Here is a 27,967-nt window from a genome sequence, read left to right on the forward strand (position 1 = left end):
TATTTCCTTGATAACCAAATATTTAAAAAAAAAATGAATTCCTTTCCTTTTTCTTTCTTTAATATTTTCCGAACGGAATAAAAGGAACTGGGGCGTCCTTTCCTTTGATTTATGGGTGTACATGTAACAAGTTGTTGCACAACAAATTGAGCAACAATCAACGTCAATTTTGAGTGGTGGTGGAACACAAGTACACAGAATAGCCAATCCCATAAAAAATAGTGTACAATTTGTCCTTAGAATATTTATATCATCCCATGTGACCACAAAGAAAGTAGCTTTAGCTTGTGGACAAAAAAATACTAGCAAGTATCTTTAGCTTGTAGAGAAAAAAATGCCAGCAAACTTGCATTCCCCTTTTGGCTCTATCCTCTATTTCTACATAGCCAGCCCAAGTTGTCTTCTGCAATCTCCACCTCACACACACACACACAGCGAGAGAGAGGGAGATGGGAAGGGGCGATGAGTATGTGCCATTGTTTGAAACAAAAGAAGCAAAGGGTCGAATACCATATAGACTGTATGCAGCTTCAGTCTTTGTGGGAATATGCATGATTTGGGTGTACAGAGTGAGTCATTTACCTGCTGCAGAAGAGCAAGTGCTAGAACGCTGGGTTTGGGTTGGAGCCTTCTTAGCAGAGCTCTGGTTCAGTTTCTATTGGCTCATCACTCAGTTCGTTCGATGGAACCCAATCTTTCGCTCTACCTTTAAAGACAGGCTCTCTCACAGGTTCATATCATCTCTATGAGTGTGTGTGAGTTCAGCCAACTAGTGAATATGTTGAATTTTTTTTTAAAATATATGATTTTATGGGTTTTCAAAATCTTTCATTTATGGATTTTCTAAAGCTTTCATAGGGAGTATTTACTGTTACTTTGTCCCACATTGAAAAATGTGGAAAATGAAAGGTCATTAATAAAAGATAAGGTAGAACAATTTCCTAAAGTTGGTTTAGAGAGAGGAACCGTATGTACTCTTGTACTTGGTTTAACTCTACAAACTATACAAAAAATTCTTTTTTACATAAAGCTTCCACAAATTATATCTTTTTCAAATCTAGATTCTATTATCTGCAAAAATAGAATTTCACAAAATTTGTTCAGATTATTGTAAGGGTATTTGTGATCAATTTTGGTATTATATTCTGGGTTTCATTGTATGGTGGAAACGTATTTGCTGACTCAATACGTGTTGGGAATTAAGAACAAATTCTCGAAACTTGTGAAAAACAAAATAGAGAAAGCATACACGCCAAAGAGAAATCAATCACACGCACAAGACAGTATTTACGTAGTTCGGCAATTTTGCCTATGTCCACGGATTTGTGGGGATTTCACTATTATCAGGAAGAAAAATACAGAGAGTGCGGCGGTACAATGCTCTCTCTCTCTCTCTCGCTCTCTCGCGAAGTGTGACCGCTTACCCAAATCACCCAAAACAATCATTTGATATGCTGCGCATTGGGTTTTGAATGGGCTACAAAACAGACCCAAAAATTTTTCCTGGGGGCACCCCCACGAGTACAGCTTGGGCCACTTAGTCCATGTTAGGACCCTGTGAGCATCCAGATCAAAGTGACACCAAGAATTTTACGTGGTTCGGTCAAGAACGACCTACGTCCACGAAGTACACACCAACTATTCAATAACTCGCCGAAAAATGTTACAATTCTCTCTCTCTCTCTCTCTCTTCTTCCCTTCTTCCTCTCAGCTCTCTCTGCACTCTCTGTGCTCTTTCTGCACTGTGTTATACATCTTCCACAGCCCTCCTTATATAGGCTTGGAAGTTACATCATGATTAAATACAAATCAATTACAATTTAATCACAAATTGGAAGTTTATAATCAAGAGATAAATAGAGAATAAATCCACGTGTTTTCTGACTCAACAACAACGCGTCTCCAGCTGTGTTTCTGGCTCCATCTCTAATAATCTCCCACTTGGAGACAGAGACACCTACTCAACCAGAGTATCATGAATAAATGATGTGCTCATAATATGTGTCTTCAAGCATGAAGATCAACTGAAGTTCTCTGTAGTCGCCACCTTCCTGTCTGCTCGATTTCTGCGGACTAATCTGATGGCTGTCATTTTCACAACTGGTGTAAAAATGCCAGTGTAGTCAATCCCTTCCTTCTGCTCAAAGCCTTTGACTACCAACTGAGGCTTGTACCTTCTTGAGCCATCATGCTCCTCTTCGATTCTATACACCCACTTGTTGTGAAGGCCTTTGGGCAACTTCCACATTCTGTTGGAGGTGAGGGACTTCATCTCATCCTTCGTCGCAAGCTCCCACTTGCTCGCATCTGCCACCTGACATACTTCATCATTGCATTCGGGCTCTCCTCCTTCTGTAGGAAGTAAGTAATCAATATACCTTCTATCTGGTATATGAGACCGAGTAGATCTCCTAAACTCCGGTGTTGGCATAGGAGACGGTGGTGCGACAATCTGCTCCACTGGTTCCTCCACCTGAGGATTCTCGGTATTCTGCTGATGTTTCCCAACACATTCATGGGTGTTTATCTGGAAACTAACCCTCTTCTGTTTCCTGACTATACAATCCTCACACATGTCAACCTGCACTGACTGTAGACCACTCAATTTTTCCTTTAAGTGCCAGATGTTGCTGTCGTCATTTCCTACAACAACTGAAATAGACATGGAGGCATTGGAGGTTAGAAAAATTGTTCCGCTTTTCTTACCTCGCACAATCGTTAGTACACCCTTTGAAACTTTCCATTCATTGCCAATGAATTTCGTCGTGTATCTCTCATTTGCCAGCTGACCCACTGAGATCAAATTCTTTCTTAGGTATGGAATATACCTGACATCCTTCAGCTTCCATACTGACCCGTTTATATTGATCTTCACAACTCCCTTGCCGATTACGTCGCAAGGTTGATCGTTGCCAAGGTACACCTTACCAAAATTACCTGGTGTGTACTCCTCTAGGCAATCTCTGCAGCATGTGGCATGAAATGAGGCTCCGGAGTCTATGACCCAAGACTCCTGCTTGCTTTCCAAAGAGCAAATCAACATCTTATCATTCTCAGAAGCAACATTTGCTTCTGAGTTTGCCCTCATCTCGAATTCTTTCTTCTGACTCCTACACTGGTTCTTATAATGACCAGTCTTTCCACAGTTCCAGCATTCAGTAACTTTAGTGCTCTGGGAACCTGTGTCCTGAGTACCTCTGGGATTTCTCGGCCTAGATCTGCCGCGGTTGTTTGATTGTCCATGCCTGTTTCCTCTACCTCGACTCTCCATGTTCAAGGCTGAACTCAAATTGGAGCTATGATTCGGCTGCATTCTTATTTCCTCCGTCAAAATCATGCTGATGACCTCATCGTATAAAAGCTTCGATTTTCCTGCGGAGCTATTGATGGCAATGACGACACCATTCCAATTTTCAGACAACTGACTGAGAATCAATAGAGCTCGAATTTCATTATCAAACGTTATCCCGACTGAGACGAGTTGATCAGAAAACTCATTGAAGTTATTCAAATGCCTGCTGAAACTATCACCTGCAAACATATTCATCGTAAATAGTCTTTTCATGAGATGTACCTTGTTTGCGGCTGAAGGCTGCTCGTACATATTTGAGAGCGCATTTATCAGAAATTTGGTGGATGTTATATGCTTGATATTGAATGCCATAGATTTTGACAACGTCATTCTGATGGCTCCGAGGGCTTTTCGATCAAGCAACTCCCACTCGTTCTCGTTCATGGATGTTGGCTTACCCTTCAACGGTAAGTGCAATTCATTCCCAAACAAATAATCCTCTATCTACATCTTCCAGAAACCGAAATTGTTCCCGTTGAACATTTTGATTTTTCAGCTCTTTCCATTCGACATCTCGATTCGCTAATCTAGATATGGAATTAGTTCAAGTGGATAGCACGGTTGGATCCGGAACGATCGAAAACCTTAGAAATGGTTCGAGTCGCTCGAAAAACGGACCTAAAACGATCCTGAAAAGCTCAGTCAAAGTTTCAGTCAAATATGGTCAAACTTGCTGACGTGGCGCTGACGTGGCACCCCTGCCGACGTGGCAGAGGTGGGACCCACTGGTGATGTTACAATTCTCTCTCTCTCTCTCTTCCTCCCTTCTTCCTCTCAACTCTCTTTGCACTCTCTGTGCTCTCTCTGTACTGTGCTGTGCTGTGCTGTGTTATACATCTTCCACAACGCTCCTTATATAGGCTTGGAAGTTACATCATGATTAAATACAAATCAATTACAATTTAATCACAAATTGGAAGTTTATAATCAAGAGATAAATAGAGAATAAATCCACACGTTTTCTGACTTAGCAACAACGCGTCTCCAGCTGTGTTTTTGGCTCCATCTCTAACAGTCCATAAGCGTTGCGGCTTGGGCCTTACATTCGAATCCTTCGCTTCATGAACTAAGCCTTAGAATAGAAATCTCTCATTAAAGAAAGGTCGGGTCATCATCTAAATTTAACGCAATTAGGCTCTACAAAAAGCCCAACAATACACACCGATCTGGTGGGGGCAAATAACGTTTTAAGCAAAATAATATTGTAATGTGACTTGAAACATTTTCTAATCTATAGTATTTCCTATCTTATTTCTATAGAATTTACTTGCAGCTCACGTTGCTCAATAGCTCAACTCGGGTATCCGAGTTTGAGTCTGAGTTTAAGCTAGCTACTTGAGTAAGCTTGGTAAGCTTGAAGAGTCAAAAATCCACAATACTATTAACAAGCTTAATTGAGCTTCTACTGTTTTAATAACTTTACATTGTGTAAGTGGTATCCCATATATCTTTGAACATATACTTAATATTAATTTACAACCATATGAGCTTAATTGAGTCAAACTTGCACTTTTAAGAACTGAGTACAGATTGAGCTAAAAAATTATAAAATCGATTGAGTTTTGAGCTCAAAATTTTCAAGTCTGGTCAAGCTGGAGCTATGCCAAGGACCAACTCAAATTTCCAGGTATTATTGTGACTGCAAAATTAATTAAAAATCTACAGATATGCGGAAGATTTGCCCGGCATAGACATATTTGTGTGCACAGCAGACCCCAGAATAGAACCACCAACGATGGTGATTAACACAGTTTTATCAACAATGGCCTACAATTACCCGCCCGAGAAGCTCAGCATATACCTCTCAGATGATGGCGGATCAGAGTTAACATTCTATGCTCTCTTAGAGGCTTCCCGTTTTGCAAAAGAATGGCTGCCATTCTGCAAGAAATTCAAGGTGGAACCAAGGTGCCCAGAGGCTTATTTTTCCTTTGTTTCAGTTGATCATACCCTTCAGGCCACCCCAGAATGGTCCTCTATCAAGGTATAGTTAGCTGTTAATTAATTGTTTGTTTGCAGTCTGATCATTTTCATGCATTTGGTACGAAGACAAAAGTCCTAGGGAGACAATTATAGAATGATCACATTTTAGTGGGCCTACTTACTACTTATTGGCATAGGTTCAGCTGCAGTATATGCTAAATGAATTAGGCCTATAACCATCATGCCTTCAGACCTCAAGAAAAATTAGACAAAACTTTTAAAAAGGATCTTATTTTTAGAGGTTGTAATGATATAAATAAAATCAAGTCTTCTCTTCTTGGTATAGAGATCATATGAAGATATGAAAAACCGGATCAACACAACAGAAAAGCTCGGTCATATTTCAGAGGAAATACGCAAAGAGCACAAGGGATTTCGTGATTGGGCCTTGGTTTCCAACCGACATGATCATCCAACCATTCTTCAAGTACTTCTTAGTTCTTGACAATAGTTTTGTGTTTGGAAGGAATATTTTCTTTCAAGACAGGAACTTTTGTGCTTAATTTTTCAGCATTTCAACATTTTTCTTACAGATAATAATTGATGGGAGAAACCGCAAGACCGTCGATGTAGAAGGACAACCTTTGCCAACTTTGATATACTTGGCACGTGAGAAGAGACCCAAATACCACCACAATTTTAAAGCAGGAGCTATGAATGCTCTGGTAAGCTAGATTGCATCCATATATGTGCAACAACACTTCATCTAAATTCAGATAGATTAACCCTTTGGATAGAGGGAAAGGATAAAATAATGAGTGGAAAGAAAATGGGAGGGAGGCAATACAAATAGGCAGATTTTCATTCCTTTCATTTTTCTTTTATTATTTCCAAAAACTGAAGGTTTCGTTCCTTTCTTTCTCCTTCTTTCCCCTATGCATTTCCTTCCTCTCCCTTTTCATGCATTTCTATGATTGCTGATCATCTTGTATGCTAAATAATGAACAGATAAGAGTGTCATCAAGGCTAAGCAACAATCCAATTATTCTCAATTTAGACTGTGACATGTATTCAAACAACTCAGAGACAGTGAGAGATGCCTTGTGTTTTTTCATGGATGAAGAGAAGGGCCATGAGATTGCTTATGTGCAGTATCCACAAAAATTCAACAACATCACAAACAACGACATATACAGCAATTCCTTTAGGGTAATTAATGAGGTGATAATCAACAAGAACTCTTAATATTTTGAGAATTTAGCTGTTTTTTTGTGACTGGAGGACCACTCAATGATTGCTGTTCTTGCATTTTGGGACTCCTGGTGGTAAAGGTTGAGCTTCCAGGTTTCGATTCTAATGGAGGACCTTGCTATATCGGTACTGGGTGCTTCCACAGGAGAGAGGCTCTTTGCGGGATGAAGCATGGTCAGGAATATGAAGTGGAATGGAAGAGAGAAAATGATAAACAGGCAGAAGGAAGTTCATGTGTACTGGAAGAAACATGCAAAGTTCTTGCAAGTTGTACCTATGAAGAGAACACTCAGTGGGGAAAGGAGGTTTCTCTCTCTCTCTCTCTCTCTCTCTCTCTCTCTGCGCGCGCACACGCACACACATACACAAGCAGGCACTCACATATAAGCGTGGTATATGTCGGTTTGCAGATGGGTTTGAAGTATGGTTGCCCAGTGGAGGATGTTCTTACAGGATTAATAATACAATGTAGAGGTTGGAAATCCATATATTTCAATCCAGAAAGAGCAGGCTTCTTAGGAGTTGGAAACGCTACACTGTTGCAGGTACTAGTACAACATAAAAGATGGTCTGAAGGTGATTTTCAGATATTTCTCTCAAGGTACTGCTGCTTTATGAATGGCCCCAAAATCTCCCTAAAACTTCAAGTTTCGTACTGTGTATACTTGCTATGGGCTCCAAACAGCTTGGCTGCATTATACTATGTTCTGGTCTTGCCACTTTGTCTCCTAAAAGCCACCCCACTATTTCCAAAGGTATAAATCTCAAACTCATAACATAATATTATTATCCTCAATTTTCACAATTAATTTCTCTGATAAAATTTAAATTCAAAGAAGCAACACAGCTTCTTCTTCTTCTTCTTCTTTGTGACAAACTTTTCTTTCAACAGTGTCCTAGCTTTCATTAGTCTCTCAAAAAATATTTTCTTGTGTTTGGGAGCAAGGAGTTCAAGGCTTGGATGTAGTCTTTGACAAAACTCAATATGATTTGGTATTGTGTTTTGTTCAAATCATTCAATCCAAAATTAGAGGCTCATACCATGCTTGAACTCTATAAACCCAAAGGTAATGTAAAGTAATTTCTGCATTCTAACTTATCCTTAAAATCTAAGGGGCCATTTGGTATCTATGTCAAATATTATGAAAATGAAATTCAAAAATGAAAACTGAAATCAAGAAAAAAAAAAAAAAAAAAAATTGAAACCTGCAACCAAAAAAACTGAAACCTGCAACCAATTTTGCTAGTAGTCCCTAAATTGTATCAAATCAATTGAAGGCTTCATTTTTTTTTTCCCCTTAGATTAAATGACAATTAATAAATATGATCAAGAAAATAAAAAAGGCAAAAGAATATAAATTATAAGATATCATAATAAAATATAGAAATGAATTAGTCAATTATATTTGTTAACATTCCTTTAGCACACCAAGAACAAAGAATTGCATGTGAAGGTTGAAAAATGGCAACAATGTTCAGATGATTTTTTTATTATTTTTCCTATTCTTTTGAAATTATAGTGATACTTTAATTTAATTTTATTTAAATTTCACATGGCAATTTTATTTCAATTGTTTCATTAAAAACTGCATAGAGAAACATTTAATCGACAAGTATTGAACTCTGGGTATTAAAGTACGGAGGCAACATACTGCCATAGCAACTACAAACTTGATTTCCTCATTTCAGTAGTTATTGCCACAACTGTTCAAAACTATGAAAGCTAGCAAACACACACAAAAATATTGTTGCCACCTGTTATTCCAAATATTGCAATGAAACTTGAAAATTGATAAACAAAACGAACAAAATTGCCCCTATACTATTGTTACTAAGGAGAACTCCTAAAGAAATGAATCGTGTTGCCCATTTTTCAGATATCAAGTCCATGGGTCCTGCCTTTTGCATATGTCATCTTGGCAGCACATGGATATAGCTTAGGAGAGTTTATGTGGTGTGGGGGCACACTTCGAGGTTGGTGGAATGATCAAAGGGTGTGGATGTTCAAAAGAACAACATCCTACTTCTTTGGCTTCATGGATAACATATTAAAGCTGTTGGGATTCAACAAGCCAGCCTTTTCGGTTACCCCAAAGTCGGTTGACGATCATGTATCTCAAAGATATGAGCAGGAGGTCATGGAGTTTGGTACTTCCTCGCCGATGTTTATAATTTTAGCAACACTAGCATTGATCAACTTGTTTGCTTTTGCTGGGGGAGTAAAAATGGTAATTATGAATGAGCAAACCAATGGTTTGGAAGCATTGGCATTGCAAATTCTTCTGTCTGGGCTCGTGGCTTTCATCAACCTGCCTATATACCAAGGACTCTTCTTCCGACTGGACAACGGTCGAATGCCTGCCTCTGTCACATACCAGTCAGTTGCCTTAGCTCTATTCGTCTGTTCAGTAGCCTTGTACTAGATTGCCATCTCTATGTATAAACCAAAGCTTCTGCTTTCCACCATGCATTTAATGGTGGGCTTGTGGTTTTCATTGATCACTCTGTACACCCAAGGCTACCCTTCCAAATGGAATTGGCAAACTCACCCCGCCTGTCACTTATTTACTAGGTCCCTTGTCTTATTCATTAGCATTGTGTTTGAAGTTGGAACTCCAAATGTACAAGCAAAAAGCCTCCATATACCGTATGGGTGGCAACTTTCTTTGTTTTTTTTTTCCTTTTTGTGCAAATGCGAGCTTATTGTAAAATATTAATTGTTAAAATGATTTTTTGATTCTGCATGTCCACACAATATTGATTTAGAGTGAATTAAGTCAAATAAACTAAACATCTAGTTTGAGATTTAGAGTAAGCCAAATAAAGCAGACGTTTAGGCTAAGCGCTCCTTCCCAAGCATTTAAGGCACTTTTGAGACCATGCCGAAGCATAATTTGCAATGTTGATACATGTTCCTCGAGAACGCCCATTGCTGGAGAGTGAAATAGGACACTGCAGAACATAAAAGCAAAGGAGAAAGAAAATACTAGAAAGGCTGTGGCGTTGAACATATTATTAGTGACCAAAAATCAAAGTTCATATTTTCTAATCGATATATCTAACACACCCTTCCTTGGGGAAGAAAAATTATTTAAAAAAAAAAAACCAGAAAGGCAAAATTACAAAAACAAACAGAATAAAAAACTTTTTCACTTTAATAATGTAGGGAAAAAATATATATATATATATGAAAAATTCCCACAAGTAAATTAATGACGTAATGCAAATAATAAATAAAATAAGACACAAGAAATTTAACGTGGTTCCCTCAAATGTTGAGGTACGTCCATGGGACAAGCGGTCCAAATCCACAATCACCAAATATGTTGTACAAAGTGGATACAAAAGGCATAAGCCTTACAAATACACAAGAGTGTATAAACAAATGTAGTAAGATGAAAAAGTCTTACCAAATATTCTGAACAAAGCTCAAAGAAAACCAACCAGCCAAAGTAGAGCACAACCAGAAAAATACCAATATGCTATAAATAATACACTGCAAGAGTAGAGAAGAGCAGCAGCCTGCATCGAAGAAGACAGCCCACACTGGCTGCAAGCGTGGGCGCGACGAGCTGTGAGGTTCTGTGTGAGTAGGAAAAAAAATCCAGAATGGAGAGGCTGTTATAACTACCTGCGTGAAGACCTTTGTCTACTATAGAAAAAAAAAATGGAGAAGGAGATGAAAGGGCAGCCGGCTGCTTGTTGTATGCGCTCAATGCTATGGCTAGAGAGGGACTCACCTGGAAGATTTGAAATTTAATGGTAGACAAGGCATGCACCTTGAGAAGCCAAAAAACCAATTTAAAAAAAAGTAACCCATTTAATGCATGTCCCCCACTAAGGAGGGAGACCTGACAAATCCCCCCCTCCTGACTTATGAGGACGACTCTACCAATCCGACCAAAACTCGACACTTCACATGCTTGTCTCTAGACAATACTTTTGTCATTATATTTGAACCATTATCATCGGTGTGAATTTTTTCAAGTTGCAACAATTTCTTATCCAACACATCCCAAATCCAATGATATCTAACATCAATATGTTTTGACTTTGAATGGAAGATAGAATTCTTACTCAAATGAATCGCACTTTGACTATCACAAAAAAAAACATACTTTTCCTGTTCCATCCCCAACTCTTTCAAGAATCTCTTCAACCAAAACAATTCTTTGCAAGCTTCCGTAACGACAATAAACTCGGCTTCTGTAGTAGATAGAGCAACACATTTCTGTAATTTAGATTGCCATACCACAACTCCCCCTGTAAAAGTCATCAAATAACCTGAAGTGGATTTTCTAGAATCAACATCACCAGCCATGTCGGCACTCGTGAATTCATGGAGCATAGATTTACCATTTCCAAAACACAAACACACCTTTGAAGTGCCTCTAAGGTCGGAGAATCCATTTTACAACTAACCAATGCTCCTTTCTCGGATTAGAGAGAAACTGACTAACAACTCCAACAGCGTGAGCTAAATCTGGTCTTGTGCAAACCATTGCATACATTAATGAACCAACAGCTGAAGCATAAGAAATTTTCTTCATCTCTTCCTTGTCTTTCTCACTTGTAGGACTTTGTTTTGTACTAAGCTTGAAGTGACTAGCAAGTGGGCAACCAACGGGTTTTGCTTTATCCATATTGAACCTCTTAAGCACTTTTTCAATGTTATTTTCTTAAGACAAACAAATTTGCCCTTTTTCATGATCATGAACAATTCTTATGCCAAGAATTTGCTTTGTCGGTCCCAAGTATTTCATAGCAAAAGGTTTGCTTAACTCTAACTTCAACTTGTCAATCTTGGAGAAATCCTGTCCTATGATGAGCATATCATCAACATAGAGTAAAAGAATAATATAAGTACCATCCGGAATTTTTTTCACAAACACACAATCATCTGAAGAGGTTTCTGAGTAACCATGATCAATCATGAAATAATCAAATTTCTTGTACCATCTCCATGGTGCTTGCTTCAACCCATACAAACTTTTCTTTAATTTGCACACTAAATTCTCTTTCCCTTTTTGTTGAAGCCTTCCGGTTGTTCCATGTAAATTTCATTTTCCAAGTCACCATGTAAGAAAGCGGATTTCACATCTAATTTCTCAAATTCTAAATTCAAGTATGTTGCCATACCAAGAAGAAACCAAACAGATGACATCTTCACAGCTAGTGAGAATATTTCATCAAAGTCAATTCCCTTTTTCTAACCAAAGCCTTTTACCAGAAGCCTAACCTTGTACCGAAGATTCTTCCCATCATTTTTTTAACCTAAACACCCATTTGTTATTCAAAGCTTTCTTTCCAGGAGGAAGTTTAACCAAATCATAAGTGTGATTGTCAACTATAGAATTCATTTCCTCTTGCATAGCCTCCATCCATTCAACTTTATTTTCATGATTCATGGATTCTTGATAGCTTTCGGGTTCCCCTTGATCTATTAAAGTAACATAATCACTTGATGGATATTTAGTTGAAGGTCTTGGCTCTCTTGAAGATCTTCTTAACGGAACTTGCTCTTGAACTTGTTGCTCCCCCTCATTTTCATCTTCAACTTCTCAAGGAATTTCATCATTTCCAACATCTTCAAGAGGTGGAAGAACATCTTCTATATTTTCATCATGTGCCAAAGGTGACTCTAAGTCAACAAAATCATTCCATTAGATCGTGGTTGCTTAACCGTGCCAAAATCTTCAATTGTTTGATCTTCAAAAAATACAAGATCCCAACTTCTAACAATTTTATTGTCAACTGGATCCCACAATCTATATCCAAATTCATCATGCCCATAGCCAAGAAAAATACATTGCATTGTCTTGTCATCAAGTTTGGATCTTTCATCTTTTGGAATGTGAACAAATGCACGACAACCAAACACTTTCAAGTGATCATAAGTGACATTCTTACCTTTCCAAATCTTTTCAGGAACTTCACTGAGTAAAGAAGTAGAAGGAGACAAATTAATCAAGTCCACCGTCGTCCTCATTGCTTCACCCCAAAATGATTTTGAAAACTTTGCATAAGAGAACATATATCTCATTCTCTCTAGTATGGTGCGGTTCATCCTTTCGGCAACTCCATTTTGTTGAGGGGTTTTCTCGACGGTCTTTTGATGTCTAATGCCTTGGCTATAATAATATGCATCAAATGGGCCAATGTACTCCCCACCATTATCCGAACTCACACATTTCACCTTCTTTTCAGTCTCCCTTTCAATTTTAACTTGAAATTGCTTAAACATATCTAAAACTTGATCTTTAGTTTTCAAAGTATAAGCCCAAACTTTTCTTAAACTATCATCAATAAAAGTAACAAAATAAAGTGCACCACCATGAGATTTAACTTTCAAAGGACCACATATATCGGAATGTATCAAATCTAGAACTTTAGAATTTTTAGTAACAAACTTCATACGAAAAGGAGCTTTATGTTGCTTACCAGCCAAACAATGAACACAAGCTTTAATAGGGGTACCTTTCATCCCAAGCAGAAGCTTCTTTTTGAACAAAAACTGCATTCCTTTTTCACTCATGTGCCCAAGCCGCTTATGCCACAAATCGGTAAAAGAGTGACTCTCAATTGCATTCACAATACCATTACCAACTTTACCTTGCATCATATAGAGTGTACCAGTCTTCTGGCCTTTAGCCACCACCAAATTACCCTTTGTGAGCTTCCATTTTCCATCACCAAAATGGTTGTCAAACCCTTCATCATCAAGCTTTCTAGTAGACATCAAATTTAGCCGAATGTCGGGTACATGTCTCACATCTTTGAGCACAAACTTGCATCCCAGATTTGTTTCCAAACAAACATTTCACATGCCAACAATTTTTGATAAACCTTCATTTCCCATTCGAACAACTCCATAATTTCCTTTGGAATAAGAAGTGAAGAAATCTTCCCGAGAAGTGACATGGAATGACACACTGGAATCAATAACCCAATCAGTCTCTTGACTTGTCAAATTAATGCAACTTTCATACAAATAACCGTAAGATCACCATGAGATGCAACTAAAGTTGTGTCTTCATGCTTTTTCTCAAAATTTTTCTCTTTGTTTTGCTCCTTGAATTTTAATTTTTTACACTCCCGCTTCATATGCTCCTTTTATGACAATAGTGGCACTTAATATCTTTTTTCGAAATTGAGTTGGACCGGCCTCTTGATTTATCATTGCGGTGAGAATATCTGCTTTTACTTCTGCCTCTCCTCCAGTTTTCTGTCATAAGTTCCTCTGAATGAGAAGAGCCAACTGATTTTATTATAATTTCTTCATTCAACAAGTTGCTATTTACTTGGTTCATAGTAACAATTCCATCGGGAGCCAAATTACTAACTATCACATCCAAAGTCTCCCAACTTTCTAGCAAAGAGCTAAGAAGCATTAAAGCCTGCAATTCATCATCCAAAGTTATTTTCATAGTAGCAAGCTGGTTGATAATATTTCATCTCATTCAAATGCTCGGTAATAAGACCGCCATCTTTATATTTCAAATTTACCAATTTTCAAAAAAGAAAAGCTTTATTTGTAGTCGACTTTCTATCATAAAAACCCTCTAATTTTTTCCACAATTCATGTGCCAAAGTTTCGGTAGAAATATAATGAAAAACACTATCATCAATCCATTTGCCGAATGACACCAACGGTTTTTCTATTAAGCCTATTCCACTCATCATTAATCGTGTCTTCAGGCTTTCGACTATCACCCTCAATAGGTCCATCCAAATCTTTGCAAAATAAAAGGTCTTGCATTTTTGTTTTCCAAGTTACCTAATTGCTTCCATTGAAGATAATCATATGACCAATATTACCATCCATGATTTAAATAAATTTAATGCATACAAATAACATGGCTCTGATACCAGTGTTGGCTGGTCTTGGGCCTCCTCAACCCCAAAAGCTAGCTAATGGGATGAGATCCTCACACTTAATAACTGACCACCAAGCCCCTTCCACAACCGATGTGGGACAAACCCCAACAATCTCCCACTCACACATCGGGCTACAAACTCCTCACAAATTGGGATCAGGCTCCAAACTCCGCATGAATTGGGCTCACCAAATCGGTAGTGCCACATGCCCAGCATCCCAGGGAGAAACCATGGGCTCTAATACCACTTGTTGGGAAAAATTTTATATATATATATATATATATATATATATATATATATATGAAAAATTTCCACAAGTAAATCAATAACGTAATGCAAATAATAAATAAAATGAGACATAAAAAATTTAATGTGGTTCCCTCAAATGTTGAGGTATGTCCACAGGGCACGACAGTTCAAATCCACTATCACCAAATATGTTGTACAAAGTGGATAAAAAGGCATAAGCCTTAAAAATACACAAGAGTGTATAAACAAATGTAGCAAAATGAAAAAGCCTCACCAAATATTCTGAACAAAGTTCCAAGAAAACCAACCAGCCAAAGTAGAGCACAACTAGAAAAATACCAATATGCTGTAAATAATACACTACCAGAGTAGAGAAGAGCAGCAGCCTGTAGTGGAGAAGACAACCTGCACTGGCTGCAGGCATAGGTATGAGGAGCTGTGAGGTTCTGGGTGAGTAGGAAAAAAATCCATAATGGAGAGGCTGTTATGACTACCTGTGTGAAGACTCTTGTCTACTGCAGGAAAAAAAAATGGAGAAGGAGATGAAGGGGCAGCCGGCTGCTTACTGTATGTGGTCAATGCTACAACTAGAGAGGGACTCACCTAGAAGATTTGAAATTTAATGGGGGACAAGGCATGCACCTTGAGAAGCCAAAAAAGCAATTTAAAAAAAAAGTAACCCATTTAATGCTCGTCCCCCACTAAGGAGGGACACCTGAGAAATAATCCCTCAGTATTGACTCTGTATAATCTTTATTTTGGGCGGGGGGAGGGTAGGTATAAAAAGATTTTATGGTTGTTGAAAGAAGAAACGATTGAAAAAATATTTTTCTTCTTTATATTGTTCTTCTGTACAATCCAATATATAATACGATTACCTATTCTAAACAAGGAAACAATTTCCTATTGAATAATATCAAATCTTTATAATTACCCACTTTCCTAATTTGTATTTTATTTACAAAGATATTCGGGATTGATATTTTAACACTCCCCCTCAAGTTGGATCATAAATATTAATCATCTCCAACTTGCTAATAAGATCATCAAAGCTCTGTCATCCCAACCTTTAGTGAGGATATTTGCGGTTTGTTCCTTGGTCGGCATATAAGTCATACATATAATTCCTTCTTTAATTTTTTCTTTGATGAAGTGCATGTCTACCAACATGTTTAGTCCTGTCATGTTGGACTGGATTAAGAGAGATGCTAATAGCTGCCTTATTGTCACTATAGAGTTTGATAGGAAGGTTCACCGGTACCCATAATTCCTCCAATAGTTTTCGTAACCACAATCCTTCACAAATCCCTTGAGCGACTGCCCTAAATTCAGCTTCAGCACTACTATGAGCCACCACATTCTGTTTTTTGTTTCTCCAAGTTACAACATTTCCCCAAACGAATGTACAATATCCTGTGGTGGACCTTCTATCTTCCACTGATCCTACCCAATTTGCATCTGTAAAGATCTCTACTTCCTTGCTTTCATATTTCTTAAAGAAGAGTCCTCTTCCTGGGGATCCCTTGAGATATCTAAGGATCTTGTATACAGCATCTAAGTGAACTTCCTTTGGTGAATGCATGTGTTGAATTACTACACTAACTGCAAATGCAATATCTGGTCTAGTATGTGATAGGTAGATCAGCTTGCCAACCAATCTCTGATACCTCTCATTTTCTACTGGTTTTCCACAATCTTCAACCCTCTTTACTGTTTCTATCGGGGTTTCGCTGGGTTTGCACCCTAGCATGCCAGTTTCAACTAGGAGGTCAATAACATACTTTTGATGAGAAACACTAATTCCCTTTTTCGTTCTTGCCACTTCCATGCCCAAAAAATACCGCATCTGTCCCAAGTCTTTAACTTCAAATTCAGTAGCCAGATTCTTCTTCAATCTCTCCATTTCTACAGTATCATCACCACTAAGAATTATATCATCAACATACACTATTAGGATTGTTCTCTTAGCTCCTTCAGACTGTTGGAAGAATAGTGTATGGTCTGATTGCCCTTGTCGATACCTTTGATTCTTTAGTACCTTTGCGAATCTGTTGAACCACGCTCTAGGAGATTGTTTGAGGCCATATAACGATTTCTTTAATTTACACATTCTGTTTTCTTCACTTGTTCTACTGAATCATGGTGGTATAGTCATGTAAACTTCCTCTTCTAATTCTCCATTTAAGAAAGCATTTTTATTATCAAGTTGTTGTAGTGGTCAATCTAAATTGGCTGCCAGGGACAAGAGAACCCGAACTGTATTTAAATTTGCCACTAGTGCAAATGTCTTAGTGTAGTCAATGTTGTAGGTCTGTGTAAAGCCTTTTGCAACAAGTTTGGCTTTATATCTTTCAACTGTTCCATCAGACTTTCATTTCACTGTGAAGACCCATTTACAACCCACTGGCTTCTTCAATTTCGGTAGATCTATCAACTGCCAAGTTCCATTTTTTTTTAGGGCTCGCATTTCTTCCATGACTACCTCTCTCCATTCTGGTATTTCTAGAGCTTCCTAAATGTTTTTTGGCATTTTCATCCTGTCAAGATTAGAGACAAACACACGATATCCTATAGACAAGCTTTTATAAGACATGTATTTCAACCAAGGGTATGGAGTACATGACTTGGTTTGTTTTCTGATTGCAATATGTAAATTGATATCATCAAGTGCAAAATTATCAGAGGAAGACTCAATTATCAGATCAGGATAAGGCGAGGGCTCATGATTATTCGGAGCCATCACCGGTTCCAACGCTCTTGGTGCCTCAGGTGTGAGATTCTCCCTCTCCTTTGTTTTCGGCTTTCTTGAGTAAACCAGTATGTCTGCGTTGTTTTGCTCTTATGCATCTCCCCCTGAGGGTAAATGTTCAGTTGTGTTTGGCAAGTCGGGAAGTAATGTAATGGAGGACATAATGGAAGACTCAATAGGTGGGTCAGGGAATGGAGTAACTGGAGTAACCGCATATTCAGTAGTAAAAGGATCAAAGAACCAATCTTCACTCCATTTCTCCCCGTGAACAAAGGGCTTTGGGAAGTAAGGAGTGGTTTCAAAGAAAGTGACATCAAGACTAATGAACAGTCATTTTGAGACCGGATCATAGCATTTGTACCCTTTTTGGGTAGGTGAATAACCAAGGAAGACACATTTAATGGCACGAGGATCCAATTTATCGCGATGGTGTGCATGGACATGAACAAAGGCAATACAACCAAAAATTTTTAGTGGGAGACTGGAAGGGAGTCGAGAGGTAGGAAAGTATTCTTGAAATTTCTGAAGAGGGGTGACAAATGAGAGTGCTCAACTTGGCATTCGATTAATGAGATGTGTGGCTATTAAGATGGCATCGCCCCAAAAATAATGTTTCATGTGGGTAGTAAACATTAATGCCCAGGCTATTTCAAGTATATGTCTATTTTTCCATTCAGCAACCCCATTTTGTTGAGGGGTATCCACACAAGAACTTTGATGAACAATCACATTATCTTGAAGATAAGTTCCCAAGATGGTATTAAAATATTTCGTACCATTATCAGTACGTAGGATCTGAATATGAGTTTGGAACTGTGTATGAATCATAGTATGAATATTGATGAAAATGGAGCGGACTTTAGTTTTGTCTTTCAGTAAGAAGACCCAACAAAGAGAAGTATGGTCATCGATAAAGGTCACAAACCATTTTGTATTTGTGCGATTTAGGGAATGTGAGGGACCCCATACATCACTGTAAAACATAGCAAATGGGCGAGATGGTTTGTATATGGGTGATGGAAAAGAAGTATGACAATGTTTAGCAAACTCACATACTTCACATTGAAACTCAAAAGCCATTTTATTAGAACAAAGAGAAGGAAATAAACGTTTTAAATAGTGGAATTTGGGATGACCCATCCGTGAATGCCATAACAAAAGTTCACTATTTCTAGAAGTAGATGCAAAATCACAAAATGCAGTATTACATAGTTCACTCAAACTTGCCTCCTCAAGGTAGTAGAGTCCCTCATATGCTTTAGCAGTGCCAATCATCTTCCCCGATGATAGGTCTTGAAAAACACAATGAAAGGAAACAAATTTAGTGGAACAATTCGAATCTTTTGTTAACTGACTGATAGATAATAGATTGCATGATAACTTGGGGACATGTAAGATCGATTCTAAAGTTAAGGAATCAGATATGCGAATACTTCCTTTTCCAACAACTGGTGAGAGAGAGCCATCTGCAATTTTTACCCTCAAATTCCCAGCATATGGTGAGTAGGATGAAAAATATTGATAAGACGTAGTTATATGATTGGATGCACCCGAATCAATTATCCAAGGACATTTGTAACAAGATGTGGTTTTTAAAGCTGACAAACGATTACCTCGGTGAGCCAGGGAACTAGAGGAAGACTAACCCGATGTTTGCATTGATGAAATCATCTTATATAACTGATCCAACTGTTCAGGACCGAATGCACTGCTGAATGGGGTGTTGTTGTTCTCTTCTTGTGGTTTCCAATCTGTCGGTTTTCCATGAATCTCCCAGCAGGTATTTTTTTGAATGACTTGTTTTTTGGCAATGTTTGCACCATAGTTTTTCTCTTTGCGGTCGTTGATTAGGTCCCCCTGGGCCTTTTAATATAAGAGCTGAGGCATCCGATCCAGTGTGTAGCCTATCTAATTTTTGGGCGGATACAGGTACAGCTGGGTCCAGCCGGCGGATTCATTTTGAGGCCGCAGCATCACCCGCCTCCTATTCTCTTCCCTCTTCACCTCTGCGAAGACTTCTCGGGTTGAAGGGAGAGGTCGCTGGCCAAGGATTTGTCCCCTGACGTCATCGAGCTCTCGATTCAAGACGGCAAGAAACTCGAAGACCCTCTCATTTTCGAGCCTCCTTCGGTATCCAGTGCTGTCGCTGAAGCACTCCCACTCCTCATCGATGCTCGGATCGAGCTCCTGCCAGAGATGACTCATCTCCATGAAATATTTGGCAACACCTCTCTCGCTTTGCCTCATCTGCCACAGTCAGGTCTTGATGTCGAAGATTTGTGAGTAGCTTTCGACATCGGAGTACATCTCACGTACGCCTTCCCAGACTTCCTTCGTCGTCGACAAGAACAAGTAAATTTTTTCGATTGATGGTTGCATCGAGTTGACGAGCCAAGCCGTGACCATGGAGTTTTCGGACCTCCATCTTTGCAAGGCTACAACGTTGGACAGGTATGGCTTCTTCCGCTTACCCATAAGATATCCAAGCTTCCCTTTTCCCTCAATCACCAGTTTCATGGACTAAGCCCATTCACGAAAAAATTTTTCATTTAGTTTTTCCAATGAGAGTGGAAAGACTGTGTTATCCAGTCCATTCGTACCCCCACCGGACGTAACCTCTGAGTCACCGGTGATGTTTACAGAGGAGGTAGAGCCTCTATTGTTAGCCCTCGTTTAGCTAGCTTAAAAAAAACCCTAGCTCTGATACCATGAAAGAAGAAACAATTGAAAAAATATTTTTCTTCATTATATTGTTCTTCTTTACAATCCAATATATAATACGATTACCTATTCTAAACAAGGAAACAATTTCCTATTGAATAATATCGAATCTTCATAATTACCCACTTTCCTAATTTGTATTTTATTTACAAAGATATTCGGGATTGATATTTTAACAGTTGTGGATCAAGCATATGCCTGAATCTATTGGCAGGATCCGTGAAATGGAAGCTTCACCCACTCCAACCACATAGATAGGAGATGGGCCCTGCATGATTGGAACTATCCCAAGATTGGACGTTGTTACTCGTTTTTAAGGAAACAACCTCTAGCAAAGTTGCTTTTAGTGACTCAAAGATGTCTAGGATTGCAGCTTATATTTGTAACCCTTATAAAACAAGGGAGCTTTGCTCATAGTTAACTTTACGTTGCAGCTTGCCCTGTTTTTTTTTTTTTTTTGCCAAATAATATTATGTGAGCACATATTTGTATGTGTAAATCTACAACACTTCTCCCCTAATTTATGGACTATGTTAGTGCTCCAGTTTTGATTAGGACTAACAGTTTAAAATTTTATGGGCAAACAAATGGATTCGCATCTCATAGTCCAAAATAGAGCATGTGTGGCTCTCTTCATCACTAATCATAAGAAAACTGACTTGTAATTGCTCCATAAGGATTTTAACTAGGCACATAATCCCAAACTTATGAGGATGGTTTGAGCTCTAACTATTGAGGCGCATTTTGTAAAACAAACACGTGAGATCAAGGGAAAGAATCAATTCAAATTTTTGTTGGTCTAAATGATAAATATTTTTGGAACAACAATGAAAAAATTTTCCCAAATTAATTACACATGCATGAACATCAAATAGTTGATTAAAGCATATAAGATGCATACCTTGCACCATGAACTCCACTGCTGAGGCCCTAAGCAGTCCGCATTTTCCCAAAATGTATGAGTTGATAGGGAACCACACCAAATTTGGGTGACGGCTGGACCTCTCCTTATTACTTAAATATTAGCATAAGGAAACCCTATCCATCATGGTTCTTTGTACAAACAAGGCCCAAACATCATTAATTCTCATAACTTGGTACACTAGTACCAAATATGGTAATTGTTTATCATAAAACCCTTTAACATAATGCTCCCAAAATGTTCGTTATTCATTAGGTCTAGGTTTTATAAAATTTGCCATTTAAGCCCACAAAAATTCTAACAATCTCCAACCTGTACTATACAGCCAAAATTTTATAAAGAAATTTTTTTTTCTACAAACTAAATTCCATACAACATGTATCCATAATAAAGAATGTCCAACATAAGAAAGCACCATCCAATCACAAAGATCCAAAATGAGATTATATACATCTAACGATGCAGAAGGTCATATCTAATAGTGAGCTTGTTAAGTAAAAATTCGTCAATACTATTAACAAGCTTAATTAAGCTTTTATTGTTTTATTTATTTTATGTTGAATAAGTGATATATCATATGTTGGCCCTAGAGTTGAGACTAGCTGGGGCGTGAATAAACTCTTTAGTGAATTTGTGCTTTTCTTTACAAAATATAAAATCTTGGCAAGATACAAATGATTATATCAAAATATAAATCATGTAAATTATGCACAAGATATAAATTAAAGAGTATAGGGAAGAAAAGATTGACAAACGATATTAACGTGGTTCAGCCCCTTACCTACATCCACTCCTTGAGACACACTCAAAGATTATCAATCCACTATTACAATCTCCTTCAAGGACGGAGAAACCTTTACACCATAAGGGAACAAATCCTTTTACGCTCACACAGAGCCTTTACATAGGAACATGTTGACCTTATGGGTCACGCATGGTTTTGATTATGACAAATACTCATTGTATCTAATGAGTGTTTGAGGTTTTGTGCAGGAATTAAAAATGATAAGATCAAGATGTGCACAAAGTAAGAAAAGCCAGAAGACCAATTTATAATTCAGTATTGTAATATATTTATATTGGTCTGTAATAGTAAGTAGGTACTTGGTTTGTAATAAGCTCACACACATCACATGTATAATTTACTACGTAAGTTCAAACAAACCATGAATGAGAAAATAACCATAGAAAGACCTTAGGGTTTTCCCTTCGGTCGACCGACACCGGACTTTTTCGGTGTCTTCAAATTGGACCCAAGTGCCCCTAGGACACTCACACTTTCACATATATATATTAGGCACTTGAATAGGGCTTGTTTTCTTCAATACAGGACCGAAATGCACACACGATGCACTTTCGGTCGACTAGCCAAGCTAGTTCATTTTGGCCTGGTCGACCGAGATACCCTGGGTCAAATTTTGACCACCCAGTCAACCAGCAAAAGTAGTTCAAAAGGCCCTAGTCGACCGAAACTCACTTGGGTCAAAGTTTGACCACCCGGTCGACCAGCCAAGGTAGTTCAAAAGGCCCTGGTCGACCGAAACCCCCTGGGGTCAAAAGTTTGACCATTTGGTCGACCAAGAACATTTGTTCTCCAACTACCTGGTCGACCGAAGGGTCCTCGGGAGAATTCCCAGCAGTCTGGTCGACCGAACTTGGCAATTCAAAATGCCCTGGTCGACCGAAACTCGAAAAATTAGGAAATCGCCTTCTCCTGGTCAACCGTGCCCTTAGTTCAATATTTCCCTAGTCGACCGGACCATTTAAAACTTGGTCGACCGAAACATTTATGGTCGACCGGACCTCTCGGGTTGCCCTGATTTTTTACCGCAGTTAACATTTTTTAAACAGGGTTAAAATGCTTTAAACATCCTTAAACTTTTCTAATAATATCCAATAGGTTCCCAGCGGTCATATTTTCTCTCATGCCTATATATATGAGTTCATTTGAGAAAATTAGTGGTGATTAGCCACCTTGATTAGGGAAGAATTCTCTGAAAAATAAAAACCCTACACTACTCATTTTCTTACTCAAATCACTCGTACTTACCTTCTATCATTGCCTACATCATTTGTAAGTGGATTGAGTGTGTTTGAATAGGTTTGCTCTCTTTGTTCTATTTTGCTTGGCACGATTTTATAAGAGAGCAAAATCTAAGGATTCTTAGGGGACTTTGTTGATAAGTCTATCCTAAGAAGACCTCGTTAGATCTTCTAAGCTTGCACCTTCATTGCAATATTCTGAGAAGATCGTATAGTATTTTGTTTGCAAAATCCTTTCAAAATCATCTTCAAATATCTAGTGTGCTTTATATTGATAAATACATTTGAAGAGATATTTGTTTGTATTGGTCTTTGTTGCAATATTCTTTAACTCATATATTATTTGCTGAATACAAAGATTACACATATTTTGCAAACCAAGCATATACATCATTTAATACCAACATGCTTGAGATATATTGCTGATTGAAATACTGGAGACATGACATCTTTGTGTGAACTTATTTGTTGAATAGCTTGTGATACAAAGATTGTTTGTTTGACACCCTCACATACGCATTACATGGATAGAAAATACTTTGAGAGTTGAACCATCTAGACCACATTGAGCTTACATATTATTTCATATTGTGGTGTATATTATTGCGCACATTTGGGTACATATCTGCTTTACACGAAAGCATAATCACTGTACCATTTGATTGTAATACACTTTGGTTGTATTTCCAGGCACGGGCCTGAAGAAGGAGACTAGCCCTAGAATAGTCCCGGATTGGCTTAGACCCAGTTAGGAAAGTTAGGTGTGTCGTCCTGTTAAGGCGTGTAGGTTAAGGTCAGCCTCGCTAATTGACCTGGTTAAGGTCGAGGTCAGCCCTGTGATAATTTGACCTGGTTGTAAATGGTGACGCTCCACCCTTAAGTGAGCTATTAGTGGAATCCTCCAGCTTGCGAGCTAGAGGCGGGGACGTAGGCACAGTTGGCCGAACCCTGATAACATATCGTGTGTTCATTTACATTTCCGCACTTTATATTTACTGCACATGTATGTTATGGGTGAATGATGCGTATGACTTAATTTCCACATTATATTTATCTACGCATTTGGAAATTGAATAGACTGACCCTAGGTTGTGTATATACTATTGTTGGATAGATTAACCTAGGAGAAAAAGTTTTAAATTTTCAATTCACCCCCCCTCTCTTGAAAATACACCAATTCTAACAGAACAAATCCCTTAACGCTTACAAAGAGCTTTCACACGGGAACAAATCCTTTTTGCTCACATAGAGTCTTTGCAAGGCATCAAAACCGTTATCACTTGGTTCACAAAGAACCCTTATAACTTGAAGATGATTTACAAAGATGTAGCAGCAAACAATGCTCCTTCAATGAGCTGATATCAAATACAATCAAAACCTCACACTACTCTCTCAAGTAATGAATCACATACAAGATTAAAAAGCTAGAGATCAAATGAGCACTTGAATGATGAACTAAAAATGCAAAGTAATTGGAAATGAAATTCATTAGATGTTAATTACTAAGATCAATCAAACTTGTTCATATAACAAGTATTTGGCCTTGTATTTATAGGCCAACTTGAGTTCTAGCTATTTTATGGTTGTTGGATAAGTTTAACATTTTAATATTTAAAAAATAAGCTATTTTTAGTTGTTGCGTCTGGAATCCTAACACAAACCGTCGACAGATTCCCCAAACAATGGATAGTTGCCCCTCAAACTGTGGACAGTTCCCCCTAAATCCTCAATGATTTGCTTAAACAGTGGATGGTTTTCTCCAGGCTAAAATCTAATTTTGTTTCTCCCTAAAACCGTCGATGCAGCTAGGTCAAACCGTCAATGGGTTTGCCCTATTTCTTCACAAACTTTATTTTCTTGTGTATTTAGGACCAAGTAAATTAAGATGTACATTGTTTAGACTGTTTAACCTTTGTCCCATATTAAAACACAGTTAAGTATAGGATATTTTTATAAAGCTCATTGTTTTGTCTTCGAAAACTCATAAGTATAAAACTTATGATTTGGTGAATTCCTTTATATTCTTATGAACTAATATGCATATGCAATTGCTCAACTCTTGCTCAATAGACTAGCTTGAAATAATACTGCAAGAGTTACAACAAATACTACCTCAAACACTCCCTATTACATATAGTTTTACATTTTCTCTATTCGGATGTGCTTGAGATCTCCGAGTGAGTGTCCACTTTGATCTTTTCTTATTCAGTGTCCACTTGTTCTTTGCATTTAAATTGTACCTTCATGTTTTTGCCACTTGTACCTGTACTAAACTTGTATGCAAAGATTAGTTAACTTGGAACCACTAAATGGGTTGATATAATCAAAATATAACAATTAGGATTATATAGCCACTAAGGCTAACAATCTCCTCTTTTTTGATGATGTCAAACTTATTGAGTGTCTACTCAATCTTTGCATTAAAACATGTACCTTATACCTGTCATATATGTAGTGACCCGAAGAATAATATTATTTAAATAATAATGAGGGAGAGAAATGGAAACAGAAATAGAAGGAGGCAATAGGCTTTGTTGATGAATGCTTAGTGTTTGTTGATGACATTGCATTTTTGAGGTAATAGTAATTTCAATAATTTTCAGGCTTCGTTGACGAATACAGGGATTCGTCGACGAAGGTCTTAAGGATCTTATTGACGAGGTCCCATCTTGTCGACGAGAAAATAACGAGCAACGGATTTGAGCTACTCTGAAATTTCATTGACGAAGGGTGACGAGGTGACGTGTCTCATCGACGAATTTGGCCCTATAAGTAGTGAAAAATCAAATTTTTATCACATTTTCAAGCTTCTCTCTCTCTCCTCTCTCTCTCTCCCATGGACTCTCTCCCTTCTCTCTTTGATTTTGGCCCCTCCAATCATCAGATCGATGATCCAAAGCCACCACGATGCTCCTGGCAAAATTCTCTGCAAGTCTGCCGGAGTGGATTGTTGGTGAAACGAAGTTGGATTTCATCCTAAATTCAGGGTAAGGCCTTTTAGTCCATTTTTGACCTTATGACAGTTATAGGAAATGATGTAGGCGAAAAAATATTGATATTTTGTTCTGGAAAATGTTGTTTTCGAGGTTTTGTGTAAGAGGTCCTGCATGTGTTAGGCCAGTATATCATAGGGGCTTTTTAGTAGTCAGTTAAGGGAAATATGTTATGCTAGGTAATTTTAAAATATTATACAGTTTATTAAATTATGAATATTATATATTAAAGTATGGTGTGGCTTGAGAATATGAATATAGTACGGAGATATGTTCTACAAATTTTAGTATCATGATTTTACAAATTTCAGTACCATAATTGTACGAATCTCAGTACCATGATTATACGAATTTCAGTACTATGATTATGCAGTTTTCAGTGTTATGATTATACAATTCTTAGTGCTATGACGTATGGATTACAGTTACAGTTTATTCAGTATCGTGGTTATTACGTTTATTTCAGAATCATGGTAAATTAGATAGTTGTATATAGAGATATATTATATAGTATCAGACCCTATTAGACCCTACAGCAGAGCACGGTACCGTTGCTACAGGTATTTATGTTATGAGTGCAACCACCTATTTAGATAATACGTGGTAGTAAGACGATCACCTAGGCCCTTGACGTGGACAGGCTCCTCATCAGATATGGGTTGAGGTGGGCAGATCAAACCGATAGAATATAGTGGTTTACCCTAGTCGGCCAATTAGTGTAAATCCCACCTACGGACCACACAACCCTGTCATGAGGGGTTAAATCATGACACACAGTTATCCACAAGGAAGGTTTTCAGTTACTATTACGTATATACAAATTTACAGAAACAGGGAACTTACTTATATACATTAGAAGTATTTTGAATAGTAACTTACAACACTATTATGTTAAGTAACATGGAAAGGGTGGTGGATTTTATTACTTGTACTGTACTTGCGTATTCAGTTATATATGATTATAAGAGAACAGATTTTCATAATATTGTAGCTCATTTGCCACATACTAGTAATAGCATATTTCGTCTTACTGAACGTTGGCTCATCCCAGTGTTGAATCATTTTTCAGGTGATCCAGGTAGGCGAGCAGACCAGGCTCGCAGATAGAGGGGCTTTTGTACTGCCCTATCAGTAGATAGTGGGTATGTTTGTGGAGAATTTTTGTATATCCCAGCATAGTTGAGGGTATTTTGGGAAACATGTAGTACTCTGGTATTGTATGGTATTGTATTGTATATATTTTCATATGGTTATGTTCATGTGATTTCTGATTCTCACTGCTTAGGCTAATGATTAAGTTTATCCCTAGTATGGTATCAGAGCATGTAGAATGTCATAATATAGATACAAAAAAAACATGAAAATTGAGCATGTCGTTACAATATATATATATGCAAAGATTAGTTAACTTAGAACCACTAATGGGTTGTTATCATAAAAATACGATAATTAGGATTATTTAGCCACTAAGGCTAACAACCTCCCACTTTTCTATGATAACAAATCATTAGTGTTCTCAAAAGATATAATTTTAAGCTTCCCCTTAATTTATGCATATTTTTGAATAAGATAAAATTTTTCTCCCCTTTGTTATATGCATACGAGGCATAATTAATTTATTGAACTTCATATTTATTGGAGCTTTATAACACATAGTACTTTAACTAGAAAGTTCATTCTATATTAAGATAAAACAACAAACAAACTGAACTTTTATTAAAAACAGTTTAAGCAACAAATATGAACTTCCATTTATAATAATTTAAGCAACATTACAGATTTGTTCTTAATACGCCATACACCAATCTACTTCTCCCCCTTTGATCATCATAAGAAATAAAGGTACTATTTGTTGGCTTTACAAAACTTAACATCCTATTTTGATG

General features: G+C 37.7%; 1 protein-coding gene across 3 annotated transcripts; it reads left to right on the top strand.

Annotated features, from left to right (window-relative positions):
* Positions 1-272: 272 nt before the first annotated feature.
* On the top strand, positions 273-27,223 carry LOC131150682 (cellulose synthase-like protein E6). Of its 3 annotated transcripts, XM_058101551.1 has the most exons (8): positions 273-730; positions 5,018-5,336; positions 5,622-5,762; positions 5,869-6,000; positions 6,284-6,496; positions 6,607-6,831; positions 6,937-7,281; positions 8,404-9,271. In XM_058101551.1, exons 1-8 carry the CDS (start codon positions 450-452, stop codon positions 8,947-8,949), a joined length of 2,202 nt encoding a protein of 733 aa, XP_057957534.1. In that variant the 5' UTR covers positions 273-449; the 3' UTR covers positions 8,950-9,271. The 3 variants fall into 3 exon arrangements, with proteins under 3 accessions (XP_057957534.1, XP_057957533.1, XP_057957535.1); XM_058101550.1 differs by having other exon boundaries at positions 6,607-7,281; XM_058101552.1 differs by lacking the exon at positions 8,404-9,271 and adding an exon at positions 27,151-27,223 and having other exon boundaries at positions 362-730; positions 6,607-7,281.
* The last annotated feature ends 744 nt before the right edge of the window (positions 27,224-27,967 follow it).

The sequence above is a fragment of the Malania oleifera genome, chromosome 3, assembly GCF_029873635.1.
Source record: "Malania oleifera isolate guangnan ecotype guangnan chromosome 3, ASM2987363v1, whole genome shotgun sequence".
NCBI lineage: Eukaryota > Viridiplantae > Streptophyta > Magnoliopsida > Santalales > Ximeniaceae > Malania > Malania oleifera.